This window comes from Amblyomma mixtum, chromosome 2, assembly GCF_055824585.1.
Source record: "Amblyomma mixtum isolate Tamu chromosome 2, ASM5582458v1, whole genome shotgun sequence".
In the NCBI taxonomy this organism is placed as follows: domain Eukaryota; kingdom Metazoa; phylum Arthropoda; class Arachnida; order Ixodida; family Ixodidae; genus Amblyomma; species Amblyomma mixtum.
The window spans coordinates 211,099,060-211,124,888 of record NC_143013.1 but is presented as its reverse complement, the minus strand read 5'-3'; the positions used below and the strand labels follow the sequence as shown (position 1 = coordinate 211,124,888).

The 25,829-nt window shown below is 47.7% G+C and overlaps 1 protein-coding gene and 1 pseudogene across 18 annotated transcripts in view; both read right to left on the bottom strand.

Annotated features, from left to right (window-relative positions):
• Window positions 1–664: 664 nt before the first annotated feature.
• Window positions 665–8,869, bottom strand: LOC149362449 (uncharacterized; annotated as a pseudogene).
• LOC149362448 (uncharacterized) overlaps window positions 1,530–25,829 on the bottom strand; it is a 41,419-nt gene continuing 17,119 nt past the window's right edge. For 2 of the 18 annotated variants that reach the window (XM_089573043.1, XM_089573061.1), the window contains 9 exons: window positions 24,593–24,810; window positions 15,358–15,507; window positions 14,049–14,108; window positions 12,799–12,933; window positions 10,119–11,272; window positions 5,723–5,886; window positions 4,402–5,376; window positions 3,319–3,463; window positions 1,530–1,853 (listed from right to left, as the gene is read on the bottom strand). In XM_089573043.1, the coding sequence (XP_089429169.1) occupies window positions 24,753–24,810 (58 nt within the window). In that variant the 3' untranslated portion in view covers window positions 1,530–1,853; window positions 3,319–3,463; window positions 4,402–5,376; ... (4 more) ...; window positions 15,358–15,507; window positions 24,593–24,752. Of the gene's footprint in view, window positions 1,854–3,318; window positions 3,464–4,401; window positions 5,377–5,722; window positions 5,887–10,118; window positions 11,273–12,798; window positions 12,934–14,048; window positions 15,009–15,357; window positions 15,508–15,927; window positions 15,985–24,592; window positions 24,811–25,829 lie in introns of all 18 variants that reach the window. The other 16 variants (XM_089573053.1, XM_089573049.1, XM_089573048.1 and 13 more) reach the window with 16 other exon arrangements.

The following is a 25,829-nucleotide window of genomic DNA, read 5'->3' as shown; positions in this document are numbered from 1 at the left end:
ATTAGAAAGTGGTAAGTTTATTTATTGGTTGTTTTCAATCATAATATTTTATTTTTAGCATTACAAAAAGCCCCACTTTGAACAGTAGCAGTTGTTCACCTTTATTCGTACAGCACATAAACATCAGATGAGGCAGATAGCATTGAACTAAATCAATCCTCCAAAGCGGAGCCTTTGCATATAAGATTGCTTACAAGCTGAACATGCACATTACAAATAAATACTTTCATCTAAAGCTTAAGTGTGATGAAGTGCATGCTTATGAATTGGTGTATTACTTAAATGAAATTAGTTTCACATTTTCACTTTAAAGCTGTACTAGACAAGTTCGGAAAAGGTGACCAGGTGCTGGCTGACAGGAGTTTCCTTCTTCACGAAGAGTTCTTTTTCAGAGGAGTGCACCTCATCATGCCCGCCTTCACGAAAGGAAAGCAGCAGTGTCTAGAAATAGAGGTCGTGAAGTCCAGGCATGTATCCTCATTGAGGATCATTGTCGAAAGGGCCATCGGCCACCTCAAAAAATGGAAAATGCTGCAAGGAACTTAGCTTACAACCTTGTCCCAAGGTTTGACGACTACCTCACTATTATTTGTGGGCTGACAAACACGGCCCCATCCCTGGCAGCCAAATGTAAGCATTAATTTGCTTAGATTTGTACACTCATCTAGCTGCCTATAGGAACTGCGTAGCCTGGGTAGAATAATTTTGCCAAAAAATAGCTCTCGAGAGCCTGGATGTGCGTATCCATGAAGCTCGCTTCTTTTCCCACCTTAATCAAAATGCCTCCCTTATCTATGTGCAGATAAAGGTAGCACAGACTAAACTTTAAAAGATTCAAATGTACTGTGCTTGAATCTGGTAATATTACATGTGACTCATTTTCACAGTGCCTGCAGCATCCAAACAGAAGTCTGCTTTAGCCTGCCCTTCTGTGATTAGGTCATCTGGGCCCACATCTCGAAGACTGTACGAGCACTTACCTTCAAGAAGTGATGGTGAAAGACCCCATCTGGGCTACGTCCAAGATATGGATACTCAGGTGTTATCATGAGTCTACACTCCTCTAGCCTAGCATCTATGTGCTGCATTTTAAAAGCATTGAGGGCTTGTTCCTTGGCCAGCAGCTCAAATTCAATGCCGTACTGGATAGCCAGGCTGAAAACCTTTGTTGGATGAAGTAATCTAGTTATAAGAGAAGTGCACTTCACCTGTTTAGATTGGCATACCTCTTTTAAAATGGAAGCAGTAATTCTTCCTTTATGGTGGAGGCACCAAAAAGTTTTTTCTTATTTTTACAAGTAGCCTTGCGTGTCTCATGTCACTGGATGCACAGCTGTCGCAAGTGACTGTATGTTGAAGGACAAAATATTCAAGCTGGCTTTTGGCCATTTCAGGAAAATAATTTTATTTCTACTTCATTTTTTTCTACTTCGGTTTTTTGAATCAGAGCGAGGAGACTTTAAGGATCGAGATGTGATTATCGACTCAAAGTGTAAAAAGAAAAAATAAAGTTGGCCTTTAAGTCAAGAGCAGTATAACGCAGTGCTCTGCAATTCTGTTTTATTCCAATCATTCAGTCAAGCGACAACAGGAGCATAACACAAATGGAATAGAATTACTCCATTCCAATGCCATTCGATTCCAATGCCAGTGCTGGTTTTGGATCCATTCTTCCAAGTGATCGACACTTGTTTGACACTATCCTTGTTATGCTGTGGCACTTCAATTGGTTGGGTGTCCAGTTCACTTGAGTTGCACTGCGGCAGAACATCGAGTCAGTGGGTGCCCTCAGAAGAACATAGAGCATCTGCCGGGCACTGGGCTCTATACCAGACACCACCCCCTGCATAGACCTGCAGGAAAGATAGAGAATTCAGGAGTGACTCACGAGATTTTAAATAAAATTTCATGATCTAGGAAATAAAAATATCAGAAACACAGAAATGTAGACATCAATGCATTTTTAACTGCAGCCAGCAGTGTCCAAACCAGAAGCGAAGTAGACAGCCTAGTGTGATATTTTTTTTATACAAACACTTGTGTGCAACATAGCACAAGCTTTTGGGAGCGCTTGATTTTATTCAGGGTTAAAACTCCTCAAAAGTTAAAAGAATGTTCCTAGACTCAAGTCAGACAAACTTCAGAAACGCATAAATTTCAGAGATCAACAACGAGGCGCACTTTGAGGGAAATCACTGATTCACTATAAATTTTTTCAGATGCCTCCTTTAAATATGTTGCAATTTACGCATTACTTAGGTTGGACAAAGCAGTCTCCACGTGATCAAAAATTATTTGTGAAGTGAGAATTTTTTATTGACAAAAATAATTGCAGGTCCATTATACCGTCGTCAGGCAATGAAGTGCAAAAATGTCACTGAGGAGAACAGAAAGCTGGGCAAGTTGGTTTGTGTTATCCACTGTAAACAGTTTGAAAAAGATGAAGACAGAATAAGCACGACAACATGAGAGCTGACTTTCAACTGGCTATTATTAAGCACACATAATTTATACCTTTTCGCAATTTGAGCACTTATTTTCAAATGGAAAGCAACACTACCTCGTCACTGATTCATATCCTGCTTTCCTGAAAATGCCCTTTCCAGGAAAGCAGTTTTGCGGCTAAACAGTGATAATGAATTTTTGCTAAAGTATGCAATACCCCCCTTATCAGTGAGAGCACAGCAATTTTTCGGGCAAGGCTGCCGGTTCAAATTTAGCTCTGCAGTGTTCACAACCAAAACACATGTGCACCCCATTGCGTCATAGTTGACAGTCATTATCAAGCATAAGGATCAAACAGTAAGGGAGTTAGCAAAGCATATCACACCGATAGGAGGGGTTCTGCATGCATTAGCAAACCTTCATTATGACTGGTTTGCCGCGAAACTGCCTTCCTGAAGAGGGCATTTTCTGAAAAGCAGGATATGAATCGGGGATGAGGCTGTGTTGCTTCCCGTTTTTTTTTTTCATGGGGGGGGGGGGGGGGGTTTCGTTTTTTGCTGGAAGAGGTATAATCATATATGTGCTTATTTCATCACTATTTGAAAATAAGTGCTCAAGTTGCCATGCTTGTCTTGCTGTCTTCGTCTTTCTCGTGCTATTTACAATGGATTGCAGAAATGTCAAATAAAAAATGTTGGCCTGTTTGTAGCTATATTCTCTGAAACCGCTCATCTGTGCTTTGTTCACTACTCTTTTGGGCACACTTACTGGCAGTAGTACAAGTTTTTACTCTAAGCTAGTATAGTCATCTAAACGACACCCATTTCACTATGTACCAGCTACAATTCGTTAAAAAGTTATTCACTCACTCACCTACGGTGTTTGGTACAGTATACGGCTTAAGGACTTCATGCAATTTCCTCTCCGTCATCCCCACTGGTGCCCATTACTGTGTCCTGGCCACCAGGCAGCTGCAGCTGAGTGTCCAGCTCACTCTGCATCCCTTCAGCTGAGCATACTTTTTTGGACAAGGAAAGGAAGCACACAAATAATATCTGTGTACCAGAGCAACAAATATAAGCAAAAGGCAAACTGACTAAGGCACCTTGACATTCAAAGCTATCAAGTAAATTTATAAAATTAATTGTTTTGATTTCGAGTTAACTGTGACAGCTTTGTATTACTAAAACTTGTAGAAACATCGATATGAAGAATGCATGCAGCGCAAGGGTTTCACTAAAAACTGATCGGTGCTACAGTAAAGCTCGTAGGCTAAGTGATAACTGGTTAAATGATGAGGGCTGCAAATGTGTTAATTATATCACAAGGGTGAAGAAAATACTAGCTCTCAGCATACACATAAGATGCTTCATTTGTCACTATTTGCTATGCTTTTCAGAGCGACTACGAGAAAGTTAATGGGCCACACTTATAAAACATGGCAGAACACTGAAGCCATAGAAAACACAGTCTAAGAAATTGGATATCCAACTGCTGGTGAAAAAGGCAGTAAAACAAGCCTTATAAGCAATGCTAAATTTTTAGATAACTATGGCAAAAAAACATGAAGGTTAATGAAAACGCTTGAAATGCAACTGAGGACAGGACAGCAAGGTGTGGAAAGGAACACATGTAGCAGAGTGGAGCAGTAGAGGGAACAAAGTAGAGGTAATTATATTATCACTAAAATTAAGTATAAGAAGAAATGGGGCATAGGCAGGGCACGGAACTGATTCCAAGGAAATGCAAGTGTAGCGTATGTAGCGAGAGCCAAGGGCACAGCAAAGAGATTTTGGGAGGCTGAGATTAGGAAGCTTGAGGGGATAAGGTGCGCTCAGGTGGCACAGGACAAGGTTAATGAGAGTTCACTGGACAAAGCCTTTGTCCTGCAGTGAACATTTATTTAGGCTGATGCGACAATAAAAAATAAAACGCATCACAAGTAGGTTTGCTCACCAAACTCGTCTGGCCCGCTGCCAGTTGCCCCATCGATGGACGGCAGTGCTGGGGGCAGACCTGGGGGCCGTGCTGTGAATTTGGTACAGTTAGAGTGCACTTCCTCACACCACAATACACATTGAAGGTGGATTCACACAATGGATGAGGTCGCAAGTGAATACATGGCATCATGCCAAGTTGGGACTGTCCATGTGCTGAAAGCATCCACATGAGAAATGAAAACTACAGATTCCAGAGAGAAAAAAAACCCTCCTTTTTCCATCCATAGACACAAATTGGTCAGCCTGAATTAATGATCTGTTCGGTGCCGTGGCAGTGGCACTTATGACACAGTAATGGTGGCTGGCAGTACGTCTGTGCTCCCTATTGTCTTTTGACTTTCCTCACCCCATTAATGCTCTACAACGTGGGATGGTGAGGAACACCCATTGTCCTAGGAGCCTGGCGACCTCAACTGGATGACTGGGGCAGATGCAGATCACGTTCTCTACACCTGCATCACTAACATAACCCCTCCCTAATTCCCAAACTCCCATCTTCCTCCTGGTGCGCTGGCTAAACTCTGATCAATGGCTCCCCAGCTGTGAGCAGATGTTTCCAGGAGGCAGCACACTTTTAGTACAAGTGTGCGCGCACAATTTTCAAAAACCGTTTGTGCATTGTGCTGCACGCCTGCGGCACGGAGACAGAAGACGTGGCCGTTGGCGAAGGAAAAGCTTCGCAGAAAGAATGACTGTCACCGGGGCCCCAGTTACTGCTTAATGCGATGGGTTGCTTAAAAAGCTCACAAACTTTGTAGATGCTAATAATGCGACAGCATTAAAGGTCCTGTTCACGACAATATCCAACGTCCGTCTGTTTGTGTTACCAAAAAGCAAGTGGCCTACACGTCATCTTGGCAGCCCACCAGGACGTGGGCAAAGTGTGCATCAGTTCATTGGTTGAGAGCTTTACAGTCTCCTGAAGAATCATCTGCACAGAACAACATGGGTGTCACAAGCCTCACCGGCAGCTGTGTATGAAACAGCCGCCTACAAGAAAAGCGGTGAATCCCTTATCCACTGCACCACTGCCGAGTACTGGTACGAAAACTCCCTGCGATCTGTGAATCTATCAAATAGAAGAAGGGCTTGCGCTGGTGGGATCTCTAATGCTATCGCTTTGCATTCCGACGGGAAGGCTAAGCGTCGTCTAATCTTGCCTGCCTCATTTATAGTTTCAGCTTTTAGAAGGGACATGATCACAACGTCTAGGCAGAGTAGCTTAGGAGAGGCGCATTGGCGGAAAAGTGGAGATAGCCGAGGCACCCACAACTGACCTAGTTTATCTTTTGAGAACATCCTGTAGTGAAACCCATTTCCATCAGGCTTGCCCCTCCAGCTTTCCAGTGCGATGAGGTTCTAAGGCAGCGTGGAAGCGTTGTTTCGCATCATGCACTGGACTGCAGTTCTTGAAGCGGCATTCCTTGCTGCGCTGCCATTCCTGGAAGCAAGATGGGTACAAGTGATGCCACAACAAAGACGTGTTACTTAAAACATTACCGTTGCATGACCCTCATCACACCTTTCACTGATGTGAAAATATGGTTGCAGTTTGGCAAGGTACCAGTGCTCATTTGTTTTTTCAGTGACTATTTGCCTAGACTGCTTTATTTTACGATTACTCCCTCAAAAGTTTCATTTCTATTCGAATCTGCTGAAAGAAAAAAAAAAATTGTGCTTGGACAAGCCAGTGTGAGGGTGGAAGCGAAGCCTTGCGGACAGGGGTTCCAGCTAAAGATAAATGAAGTTTTAAATAAAGAGCATTCTACGCGAATGCATCCATTCGAGTGCTGTTAGTAGTCACAGTTAGATGTCCATATTATTTTCGTTCAGTTAGCATAGCTCATTATTAAGAGTGGTTACCTAAAATTTTAGCTACTGGCTTCAGGGGCAAAGTGTCAGCAGGAAAATTGTAGACAACCTTGAAAAACAAACAGGTTGAATGTTTGCAGCAAGGGATGCTTTGCATTGCTTTTTTTTTGCGGCCTTTAAGAAATCGCGTGCGAAATATAAAAACGCACCACATGACAGCACCACTCCCATATATGCTTTTAAAGAGTAGATCCTCTATTTTAGAATCGCTGTCCTCGACGGGCGTTGCAGTTTCAGGTGGCCACAAAAGATACACCAGCAACTGCTGACGTGTTGCGTTTCGAAAGTGAGCCTGCACAACGCTTGCTGTCAGACCGCTGTCAGATTCAGGTGGTGCACATGCCGAGAGTGGCAATCAGATGACTGTTCGCCGTGCGAATGTGTGTGCCAGCCCATGCCAGTAAAAAAAAAACCATTGGAACCAATTGGACATTCCAAATGGAACCAAGTGGACATTCCCATTGGAACCAATTGGTTCCAGTGGTGTTTTTGGACACCCGACCAATTGGACCAAACTGGACTAGCCAATTGGACCCATTAGGCCAGGCAGTTATTTCACCCAGAAAATATTCACAAAATATGTTATGTTCATTGAGAGAGGTAGCTAAATGTTTGTGAATAATATGCTCCAGAATCTTGGACATATTTCTACAACTGAACATATTATAATATGCAAAAGGGAAACTCATTTATGAGGACTGCAGGGAGATGTCGTGCCTAGTGCCAATCAACATTGTTCTATGGAATTGAGATTAACACGTTTTTATGGAAATCAAAGTCAACAGGCACAAATACATCACATGCAAGCAACATTCAGGCACTAGTAGCATATATTAGCTCAATATGTACATCCAGAGAACATACTTCTGCTGTAACTTATATACCCCATTTTTGAGGCTCTCATGCTGGGGCCAGTGACACTTGCCCACTGAGTGTAGTTATTTAATTTAATTTCAGCTGCAGTGGTGGTGCAGATGATGAGTACAATTTAGTAGGTTAAGCTGCTGATAGCTCTTATTATAGGAACCATATTGGTTCTACCTTGTTTGTCAAAAATGCAAACATACATTTGAAAAATTGGGTGCAGTTGGGCGGTCCAATTGGATGTATGGGTAAGACCAATTGGGCCCACCAATTGGAAACCCAAATGGTCCAACAGGATAGTCCAATTGGACCATGGTCCAATTAGATAGTCCAATTGGACCATCCAATTGGAATCATTTGGAAACTCAACTAGTCCAATTGGAACCATTTGGAACCAGTTGGAAATCCAATTGGTTCCAATGGTTTTTTTTTTACTGGGATGGCATGAGAACCTTTTTGAGAAGGGCTCAATAATCAGCACCAGTACCTAATAACGCTCGAATGTGGAGACCATCAGTTATCACAGGTATGTTCAAGGAAAGCTGCTCGCAAGTTGGAGACTCCGGAGGCGGTAATCGTACAGAGGTGTCATTGGCTGCAGGCCGTTCACACGGTAATTCAATGGCGTTCCATGTGCGATGCAATGGCGTCACTGTGTCGGAGTGATCAGTAACTGCGTATCTAGTAACTGTCGATGCGTCGTCATGTGTCAGAGTGATCGGTGACTGTGGACCTCGTAACCTTCGAAGTGGCGTACGTTACGGTGAATGAGCATCAGTACGTCAGAGTGATCAGTTGTCATGTCGTCGATGATCAAGCGTCGTCACGTCAACGGGTCTCCCGCATAGTGATGTCCAGCGAGCCCACCCCCAAAAGTCACTGGCTTCAGTTTTCCCGCTGTGGGCTGGGCAACCGGCCTGCCGCCCAGGAAAAAGTCGCAGCAGATGGTGAAGGATGACATCTCGATGATGAGGATCGCACTTGCGGCCTACAATACCGAAGCCAGCGCTGGTCTAGAAGGAAATCCACGACGGCCTGGGTTCGCCATAGTGGCATCGAGGAGAATCAGCAAGAAACCCTTCAAAGCACAGACGGTGGTGTGGGCAATGCCGATAGAGGTGACCCGGTTAACCGCAGTGAAAGCATAGTGGGCATCGGTACGAGGTGCGAAAAACATCGGCTTTTCACGCAGACGGTCGGGGAGCTTACACTTACTTTAGCACCCGTGCAGGTGGCAGCAGTACTTCACTACGAGCTGGAATGAAGGACGCCGAAGCAGGAGCTAGGCTTTGCATGGCTTCAGCGTAGATGAGACAGGACGGGCCAGGCTCATTGGCAGGCAAGGACAGCCCGAGAGCTTGCTACACCTCCTCGCCGATAAAGATTGCTGTGGAGCTGGGAGCAGTGGGAGGAGCTCCATACAACTGCCGGAGTTTGTCACGGACCGTCTAACTGATGAGATTTCGTAACACAAAGGCGTCGGTGCCATGCAGTGGTACCTCGACGGAAACGGAGGCGGCGGTCACGGGTCGATTGTACATGGACGCTCTTTGCTGAAGAACCTTCTCAGTCGTGGAAGACTCAGCAAGAAACTCGGTGGCAGCTTTCAGAGGGCTTCGGACCAGGCCACCAAAAAGCTCCTCTTTGAAGCCATGCTTGAAATGACGTAGTTTTTGGTCCTCAGACATTGCAGGGTCTGCGCACTTGAAGAGGCGTGTCGTGTATTCGACATACCCTGGAACGTTCTCACTTCGGAGCTTAACGTGAGATTGCAGAGTGCGTTCTGCCCATTCGCGATGGTCCGAGCTGCCGTAAGTTTCTACGAGATGACACTGGAACTCACCCCAGGAAGAAAACTGCTCTTCGCAGTTTTCGAACCAAGTCCGAATGCTGTCGTCGAGGCTGAGCTGGATGTCATCATCACACTAGCTGAACGTGGCAACTCGCTTGTAGTGCTGCATCCAGTCTTCCATGTCTTCAAAGATGTCGCCTTGAAAGGACTTCGGGATTCTGGAGCGATAAGTACCAGGTGGTCACACCAGGCAATGAGGCGGGCGTGCCAGGCATTGGGCTGGCGCCGAGTTGTTCCGTGGACATACCGATGGCAAAAGTTCGGGTGGTAGGCACTGTAGCTGATGGTTGGCACGATGAAGTGGCGGCTCGACGGATATACGGCTGGAATTCCGCATAACCTTTGGGATACGGGACATGGGATCTCACCTCCGCCAGATTTGTCACGGTGTTGGTGACAAGACAGAGACCCGACAATTTGGCAGCATGTCCTTCAGGAGGGGATCTGGCGAAGTTCGTCGTCCAATCCGAGCGCCACTAGCGTCAATATCTTTAAGCCTGAGCACCACCTAGCAGTGTGTGAATGTGCATGCGTGTGTTACACAAACAAACTCATGCTCTTTTCGTTCACAATTTACAGTGGCTTCAAAAAATGACATCTGCTGGTTTTTCAAGATGAATCAGCAGTTGCTGGTAGCCATATCCTGGTGCATATCACGCGGCCAGAGCTTACGCCAGGTTCATCAAGGACAGTGTCTTTTTAGATATAGGATTTTGTTAGCGCTGCTGTCACGTGGTAGTTCTTGTATTTCGCTGGTGTTCCAAAAACCTGTAAAAAGAGCTACGTAAAGTGAGCCTTCTTGTAGACCCTGCAGCCATTTGTTTCCAAGGTTATCTAGAAATTTATGGATGACATTAGTTCCGGATGCCAAGAGTTGAAATGTTATCTAATCAGTCTTAACTAGGCAGGCTGGAAATATACTGGGTATGCACCGTTTTTCTTCGAAAGCCTTGATTTCCTTAGCTGGGACACCATGTATACGAGAAAAAGGCCGGTACCAGCCATACGAGTTAAACGCATTTTATGAGCTAACGTTATCTCTATTACAGTGATCGTTAGAGTCACAGTCATGATTATTTTTCTACCTTTCCACACATAGCACCAGACGAGCACGAACAGAAAGCCGCATTATGAACATGGCATAGTCTTCTTTCTGCGAGGATGATAAAGCGTTGCCGTGCCTCCAGAATATCTGGAAAGTTCCCACTGCCCGGTCGAGCCATCAGAGCCGCTCGCCGAATGTGCCTATTTTGAGGTGCCTGAAAGTGAATGGGTACAACGTGCCAGTGAAGCAGCTCTGCATCTGCACGATACCAGAGAAAGAGAGAGAGAAAAAGACACCTTAGACACCTTAAAAGACACCTTAGGATCAGCTTCGCTGGCCAGTGCACCAGAGCACTATGCTATCACTGCTTTTGTTCTTTTTTTCAATGTGATATTTATCACAATGATGCAATGGTTTATGAACATCAGCTATGTACAAACATTAAGAAAATACTCGCAAATTAACACACCTAAGCAACGAAGCATGAGAAAAGAGCCAATGCCGAGCACACAGCTAACACACCTTAACACGACACATTTAAGGAAGAAGGAGCAAAAAAAAAAAGCAATGAATAGCACAGAACGAAGAGTGAATGCCACTACGTTTCAAACTTGGTCTGGGCATACAATTCTTCTATGTATACAATTATTTTACTATAACGGTCATTGGCAAAGGGAAGAGCACACAAATTAAGTCCTTGTACAACCATTTCCTCGACACCGGAAAAAGGAACCCAAGGAAAAAATGAACGAGTAGGAAACTAACAGCCAACCAAACCTCATGCATCAATCCCCACAAACATGGATGATCAGAAACACTGGAAGACAAAATGAGGCTTGGCAAAGCATGAACGAAACTTGTAAAAACTAAACGATACTTTTGCCTGACTTTGCATTTTGGCTGTAATAAGGAAAGCCCAGTTACTACAAACTTCGGATACACTGAATACGATCTCCGTGACTATCGCTTTCATTAAAAGTGGGCTCAACTGTATTTGGCTGAAGCAATGTTTGACTGTCTAGTTGTTACTCAAAGCAATAAAAGAAAGCAATGGCATCTTTCAGTGAAGAGACTTTTTCCAATGTCAGTGCCGGTTTTGGCTCCATTCTTCCAAGTGATCGGCACTTGTTTGACAGTATCCTTGCCATGCTGCGGCACTTCAATTCGTTGGGTGTCCAGTTCACCTCAGTTGCACTGCGGCAGAACATCGAGCCAGTGGATGATAATCTAGTATGATATTTTTTTTTACACAAACGCTCATGCGCAGCATAGCCCAAGCTTTCGGTAGTTCTAGCTTGCCTTTATTCAGGGTTCAAACCCCCACAAGTTAAAAGAATGTTCCCTGCCCCAGGTCAGACAAACTTCAGAAATGAATAAATTTCAGAGATTAACAACTAGGCACACTTTGAGGAAAATCACTGATTAACTATAAATTTTTTCAGGTGTCTCCTTAGAATATGTTTAAATTTTTGCATTACTTAGGTTGGACAAAGCAATCTCCACATGATCCAAAATTATTTGTGAAGTAAGAATTTTTTATTGACAAAAATAATTGCAGATCTATTGTCCAACATCAGGCAATGAAGTAGAAAAATGTCACTGAGGAGAACAGAAAGCTTTATATGTGAAGTGAGAATTTTTTATTGACAAAAATAATTGCAGATCTATTGTCCAACATTAGGCAATGAAGTAGAAAAATGTCACTGAGGAGAACAGAAAGCTTTATATGTGAAGTGAGAATTTTTTATTGACAAAAGTAATTGCAGATCTACTGTCCAACATCAGGCAATGAAGTAGAAAAATGTCACTGAGGAGAACAGAAAGCTGGGAAAGTTGGTTTATGTTATCCACTGCAAACAGCTCAAAAAAGACGAAGACAGAATAAGCACGACAATATGAGAGCTGACTTTCAACCGGTTATTATTAAGCACACATAATTTATACCTTTTCCAGGGCTCCCCTCCTGAAAATAAAAAACGGAAAGGAACACAGCCTCATCCCCGATTCATATCCTGCTTTTCAGAAAATGCCCTCTTTAGGAAGGCAGTTTCACGGTTAACCAATCATAATGAAAGTTTGCTAACACATGCACAACCTCGCCTATCAATGTGATATGCTTCGACTAACTCCCTCACTGTTTCATCCTTATGCTTGATAATGACAGTCTTCTATGAAGCAATGAGGTGCACATGTGTTCGGGTTGTGAACACTGCAGAGCTAAATCTGAAGCGGCTGATTTGCCCCAAAAGTTACTGTGCTCTCACTGACAAGAGGGGTATTGCATACATTAGCAAACCTTCATTATCACTGTTTAGCTGTAAAACTGCCTTCCTGGAGAGGGCATTTTCAGGAAATCAAGATATGAATCAGTAACGGGGTAGTGTTGCTTTCCGGGTGTTTTCATTTTTTGCTGGAAAAGGTATAAATGTATATGTGCTTAATTCATCCCCTTTTGAAAATAACTGCTCATATTGTCGTGCTTGTCTTGCTGTCTTCGTCTTTCTCGCGCTGTTTATGATGGATTGCAAAAATTTCAAATTAGAAATGCTGACCTGTACCTAGCTATTCTATGAAATCGTTCATCTGCACTTTGCTCACTACTCTTTTGGGCACACTTACTGGGAGTAGTACAAGTTTTTACTGTAAGCTAGTATCATCATCTAAATGAAACCCATTTCACCATGTACCAGCTACAATTTGTTAAAAAGTTATTCACTCACCCCGCTACGGTATTTGGTACAGTGTATGGCTTAAGGATTTCCTCTTCACCATCCTATAGCCTATTGCTGTGTCCTGTCCACCAGGCAGCTGTAGCTGGTAGTCCAGCTCGCTCTGCAACTCTTCACCTGAGCATACTTTTTGGACGAGGAAAGGAAGCACACAAATTGTATCAGTGCACCTGAGCAACAAATATAAGCAAAAGACAAATTGACTGAGGCACTCTGACATTCAAAGCTATCAAGAAAATGAATGAAATTAATTGTTTTGATTTCGAGTTAACTGTGACAGCTTTGTATTACTAAAACTTGTAGAAACATCGATATGAAGAATGCATGCAGCGCAAGGGTTTCACTAAAAACTGATCGGTGCTACAGTAAAGCTCGTAGGCTAAGTGATAACTGGTTAAATGATGAGGGCTGCAATTATGTTAATTGTATGATAAGGGTGAAGAAAATACTAGCTCTCAGCATACACATATGATGCTTCATTTGTCACTATTTGCTATGCTTTTCAGAGCGACTACGAGAAAGTTAATGGGCCACACTTATAAAACATGGCAGAATACTTCAGTCAGAAAAAGCAGTCTAGAAAATTGGATATCTGACTGCTCGTGAAAGAGGCAGTAAAACAAGCCTTATAAGCAATGCAAAAGGGGAGAAAAAGACAGGTGAGGATCAATTAACTGCACTTCTGGTGAAGGACAGTGGAGACATTGTGCCAGAAAAAACTTTCCAAACTGTACACGCAACACCTTACAACTTTAAATGTGCCAGAAGACTGCAAGAATGCTAAGATGTTAATTCACAATAAAGGGGATGTTAGGTACTTGAAAAATGCAAAAACTATGGCAAAAAAACATGGAACTTAATGAAAACGCTTGAAATGCAACTGAGGACAGGACAGCAAGGTATGGAAAGGAACACATGTAACAGAGTGGAGTGGTAGAGGGAACAAATTAGAGGTAAATATATTATCACTAAAATTAAGTATAAGAAGAAATGGGGCATGGGCAGGGCATAGAACTGATTTCAAGGAAATGCAAAGTAGCGTATGCAGCGAGAGCCAAGGGCACAGCAAAGAGATTTTGGGAGGCTGAGATTACGGTAGCTGGAGGGGATAAGGTGTGCTCAGGTGGCACAGGACAAGGTTAACGAGAGTTCACTGGACAAAGCCTTTGTCCTGCAGTGAACATTTAATTAGGCTGATGCGACAATAAAAAATAAAACGCATCACAAGTAGGTTTGCTCACCAAACTCGTCTGGCCCGCTGCCACTTGCCCTATCGATGGATGGCAGTGCTGGGGGCCGTGCTGTGAAGTTGGTACAGTTAGAGTGCACTTCATCACAACACAATACACATTGCAAGTGGATTCACACAACGGATGAGGCTGCAAGTGAATCCGTAACATCACGTCGAGTTGGGACCGTCCACGTGCTGAAAGCATTCACACGAGAAATGAAAGCAACAGGTTCCAGAGAGAAAAAAATACCCTCCTTTTTCAGGCCGCAGACACAAATTGATCAGCCTCAATTGATGATCTGTTTGGTGCCGTGGCAGTAATGACACAGTTACGGTGCCTGGCAGTACGCCTGTGCTCGCTAATTGTCATTTGAATTTCCTCACCCCATCAGCGCTCTACAACGTGGGATGGTGAGGAACACCCACTGTCCTAGGTGCCAGGTGACCTCAACTGGAAGACTGGGGCAGATGCAGATCACGTTCTCTACACCTGCATCACTACCATAACCCCTCCCTAATTCCACACTCCCATCTTCCTCCTGGAGCGCTGGCTAAACTCTGATCAATGGCTCCCCAGCTGTGAGCAGATGTTTCCAGGAGGCAGCACACTTTTAGTACAAGTGTGCGCGCACAATTTTCAAAAAAACGTTAGTGCATTGTGCTGCACGTCTGCGGCACGGAGACAGAAGACGTGGCCGTCGGCGAAGAAAAAGCTTCACAGAAAGAATGACTGTCACAGGGTCCCCGTTACTGCTTAATGCGATGGGCTGGTTAAAAAGCTCACAAACTTTGTAGCTCCTAATCATGCAGTAGCATTAAAGGTCCTGTTCACGACAATATCCAACGTCTGTCTATTTGTGTTACGAAAAAGCAAGTGGCCTACACGTCATCTTGGCAGCCCACCAGGACGTGGGCGAAGTGTGCTTCAGTTGATCATTCGAGAGGTTTACAGTCTCCTGAAGAGAACCATCTGCACACAACAACATGGGTGTCACAAGCCTCACCGGCAGCTGTGTATGAAACAGCCGCCTACAAGAAAAGCGGTGAATCCCTTAACCACTGCACCACTGCTGAGTACTGGTAGTACGAAAACTCCCTGCGATCTGTGAATTTATCAAATAGAAGAACTGCTTGCGCTGGTGGGATCTCTAATGCTATCGCTTTGCATTCTGATGGGAAGGCTAAGCGTCGTCTAATCTTGCCTGCCTCATTTATAGTTTCAACTTTTAGAAGCGACATGATCACGATGTCTAGGCAGAGTAGCTTAGGAGAGGCGCATTGGCGGAAAAGTGGAGATAGCTGAGGCAGCCACAACTCACCTAGTTCATCTTTTGGGAACATCCTGTAGTGACACCCATTTCCATCAGGCTTCCAGTGCGATGAGGTTCTAAGGCAGCGTAGAAGCGTTGTTTCACATCATGCACTGGACTGCTGCTCTTGAAGCGGCATTCCTTGCTACATTGCTATTCCTGGAAGCAAGATGGGTATACAAGTGATGCGACAACAAAGATGTGCTACTTACAACATTACCGTTGCCTGACCCTCATTACACTTTTCACTGATGTGAAAATATGGTTGCAGTTTGGCAAGGAAAGAGTGCTCATTTGTTTGTTCAGTGACTACTTGCCTAGACTGCTTTATTTTACGATTACTCCCCCAAAAGTTTCATTACTATTCGAATCTGCTGAAAGAAAAAAAAATTGTGCTTAGACAAGCCCCTGTGAGGGTGGAAGCGAAGCCTTGCGGAAGGGTTCCAGCTAAATATAAATGAAGTTTTAAATAAAGAGCATTCTACGCGAATGCATCCATACGAGTGCTGTTAGTAGTCACTGTTAGATGTCCATGTTATTTTTGTTCAGTTAGCATAGCTCATTATTAATAGTGATTACCTAAAATTTTAATACTGGCTTCAGGAGCAAAGTGCAGCAGGAAAGTTGTAGACAACCCTGAAAAACAAACAGGTGGAATGTTTGCAGCAAGGGATGCTTTGCGTTGCTTTTTTTTTGTGGCCTTTAAGAAATCACTTTCGAAATATAAAAATGCACCACATGACAGCACCGCTCCCATATACGCTCTTAAAGAGTAGATCCTCTATTTTAGAACCGCTGTCCTCGACGGGCGTTGGAGTTTCAGGTGGCTGCAAAAGATACACCAGCAACTGCTGACGTGTTGTGTTTCGAAAGTGAGCCTGCACAACGCTTGCTGTCAGACCGCTGTCAGACTCTAGTGGTGCACATGCCGAGAGTGGCAATCAGATGACTGTTCGCCATGCGAACATGTGTGCCAGCCCATGGCATGAGAATCTTTTTGAGAAGGGCTCAATAATCAGCACCAGTACCTAATAACGCTCGAATGTGGAGACCATCAGTTATCACAGGTATGTCCAAGGAAAGCTGCTCGCAAGTTGGATACTTCGGAGGCGGTGATCGTACAGAGGTGTCGTTGGCTGCAGGCCGTTCCAACAGTAATTCATCGGCGTTCCATGTGCAATGCAATGGTGTCACTGTGTCGGAGTGATTGGTAACTGCGTATCTAGCAATTGTCGATGTGTCAACATCGATGTGTCAGAGTGATTGGTGGTGGTGAAAACTTTTATATTGTAAAAAAGAGTTTGGGAGCCACAGAGTGGCCCCGCTACATGGTCGGCGTCCCTAGTCCGGGACACCGCACGACGAGGCCCCGTCTCTCGCCCGTTTCACCAGAGCCCTTTGGGACTCAAGCGAGGAGCAGTTGAGGAGGGCAGTCTCCCATGCCTCTCTGGAAGGGGTAGGGGAAGGGGGGAGGTGGGGATTTTGAGTACATGCCCACACCATGTGGAAGATATCACAGGTCTCCCCACAGTGTGGGCATCGCCCATCCGTGTTAGGATCGTAATGTTTTATTATTGCAGGACAGAGTAGAGTACCTGTCTGCAGGCGCCTTAAAGTTCGCTCCTCCGTCTTACTCAGCCCTTTTGCAGGGGCCGGGAAAAGGCGGTGGTTGTCGCTATAATGTGTTAATATTTCCCGGAATCGCAGCAGCGGCTGGTTAGTCTCCGAGCCAGAAGAGCTGGGATGAGGAGCCCGGTGAGTAAGCGCTCGGGCAGCCGCGTCAGCGGCCTCATTACCTCGTAAGCCCTGGTGGCCAGGAGCCCAAATGATTCGTTTGGGTGTTGGATCAGTGGCAGTCCGTCGTAGAATACAAGCAGCTAAGGGGGAGATCTCCCCTGCCAAGTAATGTTCACATGCTTTTCGGGAGTCCGTGATGATTATTCTCGAATTGGCGTGGGCGGCAGCAAGCGCTATCGCTACTTCCTCGGCCCGCATTGAATTCGGGGCTCGAAAGGAGAGTCCATCAACGTGCATTTCCTGGTGAACGACAGCGGCCGAGTAAAATCCCGTGGGCGATGGCCCTGCTACGTCTACATAATATACACCGGGTCGGGAGCCGTGTTGTCTCTCAAGAGCCCGAGCCCGCGCTTGTCGTCTGTTTTCATGCATGTCGGTGTCCATGTTACGGGGGAGCGGGGAGACCCAGAGCATATGGCGCCATAGTACTGGGATACGCTCCGCCTCCTCTGGAGTGCAGTCGTGTTGGATGTGTAAGCGGTTTAGCAGGCGGCGCCCAGGAGCCGTCTGCGTGAGCCGCGTGTATTGGTTCACGAGGTGGGCCTCCCGCAGCTCCTGGTAGGAGTTTAGCACCCCCAATGCCTTGAGTTTGGCATTAGAGGTAGCCACCGGGAGATCCAGGGCTCGCTTAGTTGCCTTGCGGATGATGGCGTCTATTCGCGCCTCGTCTTGCTTAGTAGTGCGGAGATATGGCACGGCGTAGAGGATCCGGCTAGTCACGAAGGCATAGACGAGCCGAAGCGCGTCCCTGCCCCGCAGACCACCCCGCTTGTTGGAAACGCGGCGGATCATGCGCCCTACCTGTTCGCCTACTCTCTTGAGTTTCGCAATAGTGGAGTCCGGTCTGAGTCTCTGGTGAATGAAAAGGCCCAGAATACGGAGCTCCTCCACCTCTCTAATAGGACCTCCTGACAGAGAGATGTGTATTGCTGTCCTATCCTTTGGGTTCGCTCTGACATGCAGAAGCTCTGATTTCGCTGGAGCACATTGGAGCCCACAGTCATTAGCATACGCATCGACTATGGAAGCAGCCTGCTGAAGGCGGTCCTCCATGTCTCCAAGGCTCCCCTGAGTGGTCCAAATTGTAATATCATCTGCATATAACGCGTGTTGAATGCCTTCCACCCGGGCCAATTGGCTTGGGAGGCGCATCATAGCAATGTTGAACAGGAGCGGTGATAACACTGCTCCCTGAGGGGTACCCCGTGTTCCCATCATGTAAGGGCCGTATTCCTCGCCCTCAATCCGAAGAAAGGCCTGGCGATTAGACAAGAAATCTCTTACATACGCGTAGGTCCTAGCCCCACAATCGGTAGAACTCAAGTTGGCCAGGATGCTTCCGTGTTTCACATTGTCGAAAGCCCCTTTCAGATCAAGGGCGAGGATGGCTTTGTCATTGTGTTGCATAGTTGTGGGTCGTATTACATCCCTGTGCAGCTGGAGAAGGACATCCTGTGCAGACATGTGAGGGCGAAACCCGAACATGGTGACTGCAAAGAAGCCCTTACTCTCCAGGTATGGAGAGAGGCGATCCCGTACCATCGTCTCCATAAGCTTGCCCGCACATGAGGTCAGTGATATGGGCCTCAGGTTGTCCGTATTCACGGCCTTACCTGTTTTAGGGATAAACGTCACAAGTGACGTTTTCCACTCGGGAGGGAGTGGACGCCCGTCCCAGATCTGGTTGATGTATTCTAATAAATGAAGGTAGGCTGAGTCCGGTAGGTTCGCCAACAGGTTCACTGTTATGTGGTCCCGTCCCGGAGCCGTACCCCGGCGCATTTTTGCTAAGGCCGCCTTAAGGTCGTGCAACTCAAAAGGGGCATCGAGTGTTTCATTAGGCCTGCCAGAGTACATGTACTGTTGCCCAGGCGGGTCCTCCATACGACAGAGATATCTGTCGCACAGAGTGTCCGCAAGTTGCGCCGTCGTACCTTGATACCCTTGCAGAGCCCGCCGGAGCTGCTTTTGCGTCTCCCCTCTCGTTTGGGAGGGGTCGATTAGACTGCGAAAGAGACGCCACGTCCCCTTCGAGCTCATCTGATGAGCTGCGGCGTCGCAGCGTGCTATCCAATTTGAATCTGAGAGCTCGGCAGCATACGCTGCAGCCTGCTCTGTGAGTTTGGCTATGCGGTCGCGTAATTTGCGATTAGTTTTCTGCTTTTTCCACCGTTTAGTTAAGCTCCGGCGCGCCTCCCACAAATGCAGGAGGTGGGTGTCCACTGCGGGGATCTCTTCGGTGGTTTGTAGTGTTGTGACGTGTTGTTTCTGAATGTTGTATATGTGGTTAGCCCATTCCGCGTAGCCGCCGGAAAATAGTACGGGAGGGATAGTGTGATTCCGGAATTTGTGCCAATCGGTCAGCTTGGCCTGACCCCATTTTTTGCGCGCTGCCTTTGCCTCGAGTGTAATCCGGAGAAGGAGGTGATCGCTGCCTAGAGAATCTCCCAAGTTCTCCCATGCAGCCGCTCTAGCATTTTTAACGAGAGAAAGGTCTGGACACATGTCGCGGGTTACCGAATTCCCCACTCGAGTGGGATACGCCGGGTCCGTGAGCAACGTGAGGCTGAGGGTGGAGATGAGCTCCGCCAGCTTACGTCCTCTTGCCTGTTCGAAGTGGTAGCCCCAATGAAGGCTGGGAGCATTGAAGTCTCCAACGATCACTAGAGGCTCTTTGGCTGCCAATTTTATCGCGCGAAGGAAGATTTCATTGAAAGTTACGCGCGGCTTACGCGGAGGGCAGTATATGTTGAGGATATGTATTGACGGGTCGCGGCGTCTGAGAGGCAATACTCGGACCATTGTATATTCTTGCTCGGTACTCAAGTCTAAGTCGACCTGAACCACGGTGTAAGCCTTATTCACCAGGATGCACGTAGAGGGGCCCCCCTGAAAGGTGCTGTAGCCTGATAATTTAGCGTCTATGCCGGGCTCCTGTAGGGCAATGAGCGCCGGCATGTCATCTAGGGACTGCAGGTAAAGCTGGAGGTGTGACCGCTTTTTCCAAGATCTGAAACCCCTGCAGTTCCATTGGATGATCTGGAATTTTTCAAAGTTTTTAGCATTCCTATTACATCTGCTAGCCATCTTGTCGTATTTATTTAAGGGTGATCGGAATAGCTCTGGCCGGAAGCCGGCGCAACCCCAGTGAGGGGCCGCACCGACCCACCAGCTGCCGAGCCTGAACCATGTTCCTCCGCTGCCTGACGGAAGGCTGTCTTACGTTTGAGGTGATGGGATTCGCAGCTTGTGGCGTTCTTAATTTGGGTGCTGACCCAGGGCTGCACGGCTTTAAGGACCGAGTCAGTGACCTGGGCCATAAGGTCGGGAAGTGCTTGCGTTAAAGCTGCCTTGAACATATCCTGGAAGGACTCGCTGACTGCTGACATGATTTGGTTCGGGAGGGCCGCCACTTGCTCCTCCAGTTGCTCGGTTTGGCGCTGCAGTGCCTCTAGGCCGGCGACGCGACCAGCTGATCCAACTACCGTGTCCCCGCTCTGCCGCGAGACGCTAGTGAGGCAAGATGTTACGGATGATCCGTCATCCTCGTCGTCTGGCTCAGCTTCTTGCATTGGTTCAGATGACCCGGCCTGTTTGGCCTCTAATTCCTGAATTTTGCGCGCTAGAATTTGGTTCTGGCGCCTGAGCTCCTCTACTTGCTGCTGTAGGGCGGTTTCGGTAGGGGAGGGACGGGTAGGGGAGGGACGGGTAGTGGGCCCGGAGACTGCCCTACTCCAACTGCTCACCTGTGGTTGGACGGGTGCCAAGGGCGGGAAGTCCCTGGCGTTGAGGACCGGGGGCGCCGCCTGGGTCGCGGACTTCACAGGTTTCGATGGCCCGGTTTTGGCCTTGGTTTCCTGATCGGCTGACGCTTTCTTGGCCTTGGGCGGAGGAGCCTGCTTGGGCCCCGTCTTTGTCTTCGGTTTGGATCCTGATGGGGAGCTGGGTTTGATGGGTTTCCGGAACCGCCCGGCACAGCCAGGAGCTCCGGTAGGGTGGCCGCCTCCGCAGATGAGGCAGCTCGGAACGCAGTCATGTTCCGCCGGGCCGTCAGGAGTGGCATCGGGAACCTGGACTCCGCAGCGTTTGCAGCGCCCCGGCTGCGGTCGCGGGCACGCATCGGCCCGATGGCCCACTGTGCCACAGCGGTGGCATGCAGGCACTGTTTTCTTGTACAGGCGAACAGGGAGCCGTTCGTAGCTGTACAACACCGTCCGTGGCACCTTAGTCCCCGCGAAGGTGATCACCGCAACCGGGGTTCCCCCCAGCTTGCGCACAGACACCACATTTGGTTCCGCACAGAGTTTTCTTTTAACGGTTTCAGACGTTTCGTCAGGCGAAACACTCACGACGCCGCGACAGAACGCACCGGAGAGTTTGGGGTGTCCCCGGAACGGTAGCTCGCGTTCCCCAACCCGCAGCACAACATCCCGAAGTAGCTTCTCCGCGGCGTCGACTGATTTCAACGCACATACCAGCACGTTTTGGTCCCAAACAGGCCACACCGCAAGTCCTGCATTTGCGTCGTCCCCGAGGATGCTGCGGATTGCAGCGCCGGCTTGTCCGGGACCAAAAGTTGCTCTGAGGTCGACCGTGTTTCGCGGTTTCAGCACCACGACGATGTCGTCTTTTTCGATACGCGGCGTGTTCTGCGGCCGCCACCGGAGTTGCCTGGAGCGCTTCGAGGTTGCGTTCGAGGTTGCGTTCGTAGAGCTAGCCGGCGCCTGTTGCTGGGTGGCACCAGCACCAGCGTCCCTCGATGCCGCCGCCGCGTTCTTCTTTCCGCGCCAGACGCGGACCATATCTTCAAGGTAATCGTCCTCGGTTGGTAGAGGATCCTCGCCTTGAGTAGTACCCTCGGATTGGTTTGTATCCATTGTTACGATCCGCAAGGACTGTGGGTCGTACCCGGTGACGTGATTTGGAGCCGCCGAGGCCGAGGGATCGCCGACCGGGGCCATCGCAGGCCCCGGCGCCGTTAGGCTTAGCACCACCGCGGCGTGACGAAAGCTTCAAATGACCGAAAAGTGGTCGAAAATTGGCCCCACCTTAACAAACGTGGTGTAGACGGGTGCCGCTGAGGTTCCTGGAGACGATAATACCAGGCTTGCAGGGGAAAAAGTTGGTGTATCGCAATTGATTGCGATTTGTCACGGAGCCGACGCGGTATGCGACCGCTCCCGTCACCGACGCTAGCGCCCCCCCGAGTGATTGGTGACTGCGGACATCGTAACCATCGAAGCGGCGTACGTTACGGCGAATGAGCGTCAGTGTGTCAGAGTGATCGGTTGTCATGTCGTCGATGATCGAGCGTCGTCATGTCGTGTTCGCGTTGATAACGGGTCTCCCGCATAGTGATATCCAGCGAGCCCATCCCCAAAAGTCACTGGCTTCAGTTTTCCCACTGTGGGCTGGGAAACCGGCCCGCCGCCCAGGAAAAACTTGCAGCAGATAGTGAAGGATGACATCTCGACGATGAGGAACGCACTTGCGGCCTACAATACTGAAGCCATCGCTGGTCTTCAAGAAAATCCACGACGGCTTGGGTCGTTTGCCATAGTGGCATCGAGGAGAATCAGGAAGAAACCCTTCAAAGCACAGACGGTGGTGTGGGCAATGCCGATAGAGGTGACCCGGTTAACCGCAGTGAAAGCATAGTGGGCATCGGTACGAGGTGCGAAAAACGTCGGCTTTTCACGCAGACGATCGGGTAGCTTCCACATAATGTAGCACGCGTGCAGGCGGCCACGGTACTTCACTAGGAGCTGGAACGAAGGACGCCGAAGCAGGAGCAAGGCTTTGCATGGTTTCAGCGTAGATGAGACAGGACGGGCCAGGCTCATTGGCAGGCAAGGACAGCCCGAGAGCTTGCTACACCTCCTCGCCGATAAAGATTGCTGTGGAGCTGGGAGCAGTGGGAGGAGCTCCATACAGCTGCCGGAGTTTGTCACGGACCGTCTAACTGATGAAATTTCGTAACACAAAGGCGTCGGTGCCATGCAGTGGTACCTCGACGGAAACGGAGGCGGCGGTCACGGGTCGATTGTACATGGACGCTCTTTGCTGAAGAACCTTCTCAGTCGTGGAAGACTCAGCAAGAAACTCGGTGGCAGCTTTCAGAGGGCTTCGGACCAGGCCACCAAAAAGCTCCTCTTTGAAGCCATGCTTGAAATGACGTAGTTTTTGGTCCTCAGACATTGCAGGGTCTGCGCACTTGAAGAGGCATGCCGTGTCTTCAACATACCCTGGAACTTTCTCACTTCGGAGCTTAACGTGAAATTGCAGAGTCCGTTCTGCGCATTCGCGATGGTCCGAGCTGCCGTAAGTTTCTACGAGATGACACTGGAACTCACCCCAGGAAGAAAACTGCTCTTCGCGGTTTTCGAACCAAGTCCGAATGCTGTCGTCGAGGCTGAGCTGGATGTCATCATCACACTAGCTGAACGTGGCAACTCGCTTGTAGTGCTGCATCCAGTCTTCCATGTCTTCAAAGATGTCGCCTTGAAAGGACTTCGGGATTCTGGAGCGTGAAGTACCAGGTGGTCGCACCAGGCAATGGGGCGGGCGTGCCAGGCATTGGGGTGGTGCTGAGTTGTTCCGTGGACATACTGATGGCAAAAGTTCGGGTGGTAGGCCCTGTAGCTGATGGTTGGCACGATGAAGTGGCGGCTCTATGGATATAGGGCTGGAATTCCGTATAACCTTTGGGATACGGGACATGGGATCTCACCTCCGCCAGATCTGTCACGGTGTTGGTGTCAAGACAGAGACCCGACAACTTGGCAGCACGTCCTTCAGGAGGGGATCCGGCGAACTTCGTCCTTCAATCCGAGCGCTACTAGCGTCAATGTCTTTAAGCCTGAGCATCACCTAGCAGTGTGTGGATGTGCGTGCGTGTGTTACACAAACAAACTCATGCTCTTTTCGTTCACAATTTACAGTGGCTTCAAAAAATGACTTGCGCTGGTTTTTCAAGATGAATCATCGGTTGCTGGTAGCGATATCCCGGCACATATCTCATGGCCAGAGCTTACGCCAGGTCCATCAAGGACAGTGTCTTTTGAGATATAGGATGTTGTTAGCGCTGCTGTCATGTGGTAGTGCTTGCATTTCGCAGGTGTCCCAAAAAGCTGTAAAAAGAGCTACGTAAAGTGAGCCTTCTTGTAGACCCTGCAGCCATTTGTTTCCAAGGTTATCTAGAAATTTATGGATGACATTAGTTCCGGATGCCAAGAGTTGAAATGTTATCTAATCAGTCTTAACTAGGCAGGCTGGAAATATACTGGGTATGCACCGTTTTTCTTCGAAAGCCTTGATTTCCTTAGCTGGGACACCATGTATACGAGAAAAAGGCCGGTACCAGCCATACGAATTAAACGCATTTTATGAGCTAACGTTATCTCTATTACAGTGATCGTTAGAGTCACAGTCATGATTATTTTTCTACCTTTCCACACATAGCACCAGACGAGCACGAACAGAAAGCCGCATTATGAACATGGCATAGTCTTCTTTCTGCGAGGATGACGAAGCGTTGCCGTGCCTCCAGAATATCTGGAAAGTTCCCACTGCCCGGTCGAGCCATCAGAGCCGCTCGCCGAATGTGCCTATTTTGAGGTGCCTGAAAGTGAATGGGTACAACGTGCCAGTGAAGCAGCTCTGCATCTGCACGATACCAGAGAAAGAGAGAGAGAAAAAGACACCTTAGACACCTTATAGGGACACTGAGGAGAGCTCTATTAGTATTTTTTTTATAGCAAAATCCGATAGTTCGGCATTTCATGTCTTTGTTGCCACTTGGCCGGCAGCAAAAGATGCATTTATTTCTAAGAAATTTGGATTCGAAGTTGAAATAGTTTTTCCCGCCGCTCTGATTCAAACTTGGGATTCTGCTATGACGACACAGGACTAAGAGACGTGAAACATGACATTGACATGACGTAACGCAGACTCCGTGATTTCTGGCGGCCAGCAGTGCGGCCCAGCAGCAGCCGAAAAGAAAGCTACCGCCGGCCGCACGTTGAAGGCATCTATCGGCTATTGCGGCCGTCGCTTCGTTTACATTTGCACCGGCGTTTTGCCAGCGTTACAATGGTCCTTTCTCGAAGTCGTCAACGAAGTTCTCGCAAATAGACGCCTTTAGCATACCGTGTACCTTGTTACCGTTAGCGGAATACCGGGAGCCCCCATACCGCTGAGAGCAAGCGCTGATTGGTCCCGGCGCTGCAGGAGCGCGCGTAGCTATCGGGTACGTGGCGCCATCTGGCGACGTCAAGGAGATTTGCGCATGCATTTGCTGCGCCTCAGTGATTCGTAGCTTCTCGTGTCCTAGTGTTGCTAGAACTATTGGTTCTAGCAACACTGTTTTGTTCTATGACGCCATGAAGCTTGTACTTGCGAGTTTGGCCTGTGGCGGCGATACCTGTATTTTGGTTCTTGCTCTTTTCTATGTTACAGGAGCTTTGTTGTCAGTATGAATGGCGTTTTTGTAATCAGGAGCTGGTATTCTGTCGATGCAAGTCAACTTCAATTTCTCCTCAGTGTCCCTTTAAAAGACACCTTAGGATCAGCTTCGCTGGCCAGTGCACCAGAGCACTATGCTATCACTGCTTTTGTTCTTTTTTTCAATGTGATATTTATCACAATGATGCAATGGTTTATGAACATCAGCTATGTACAAACAT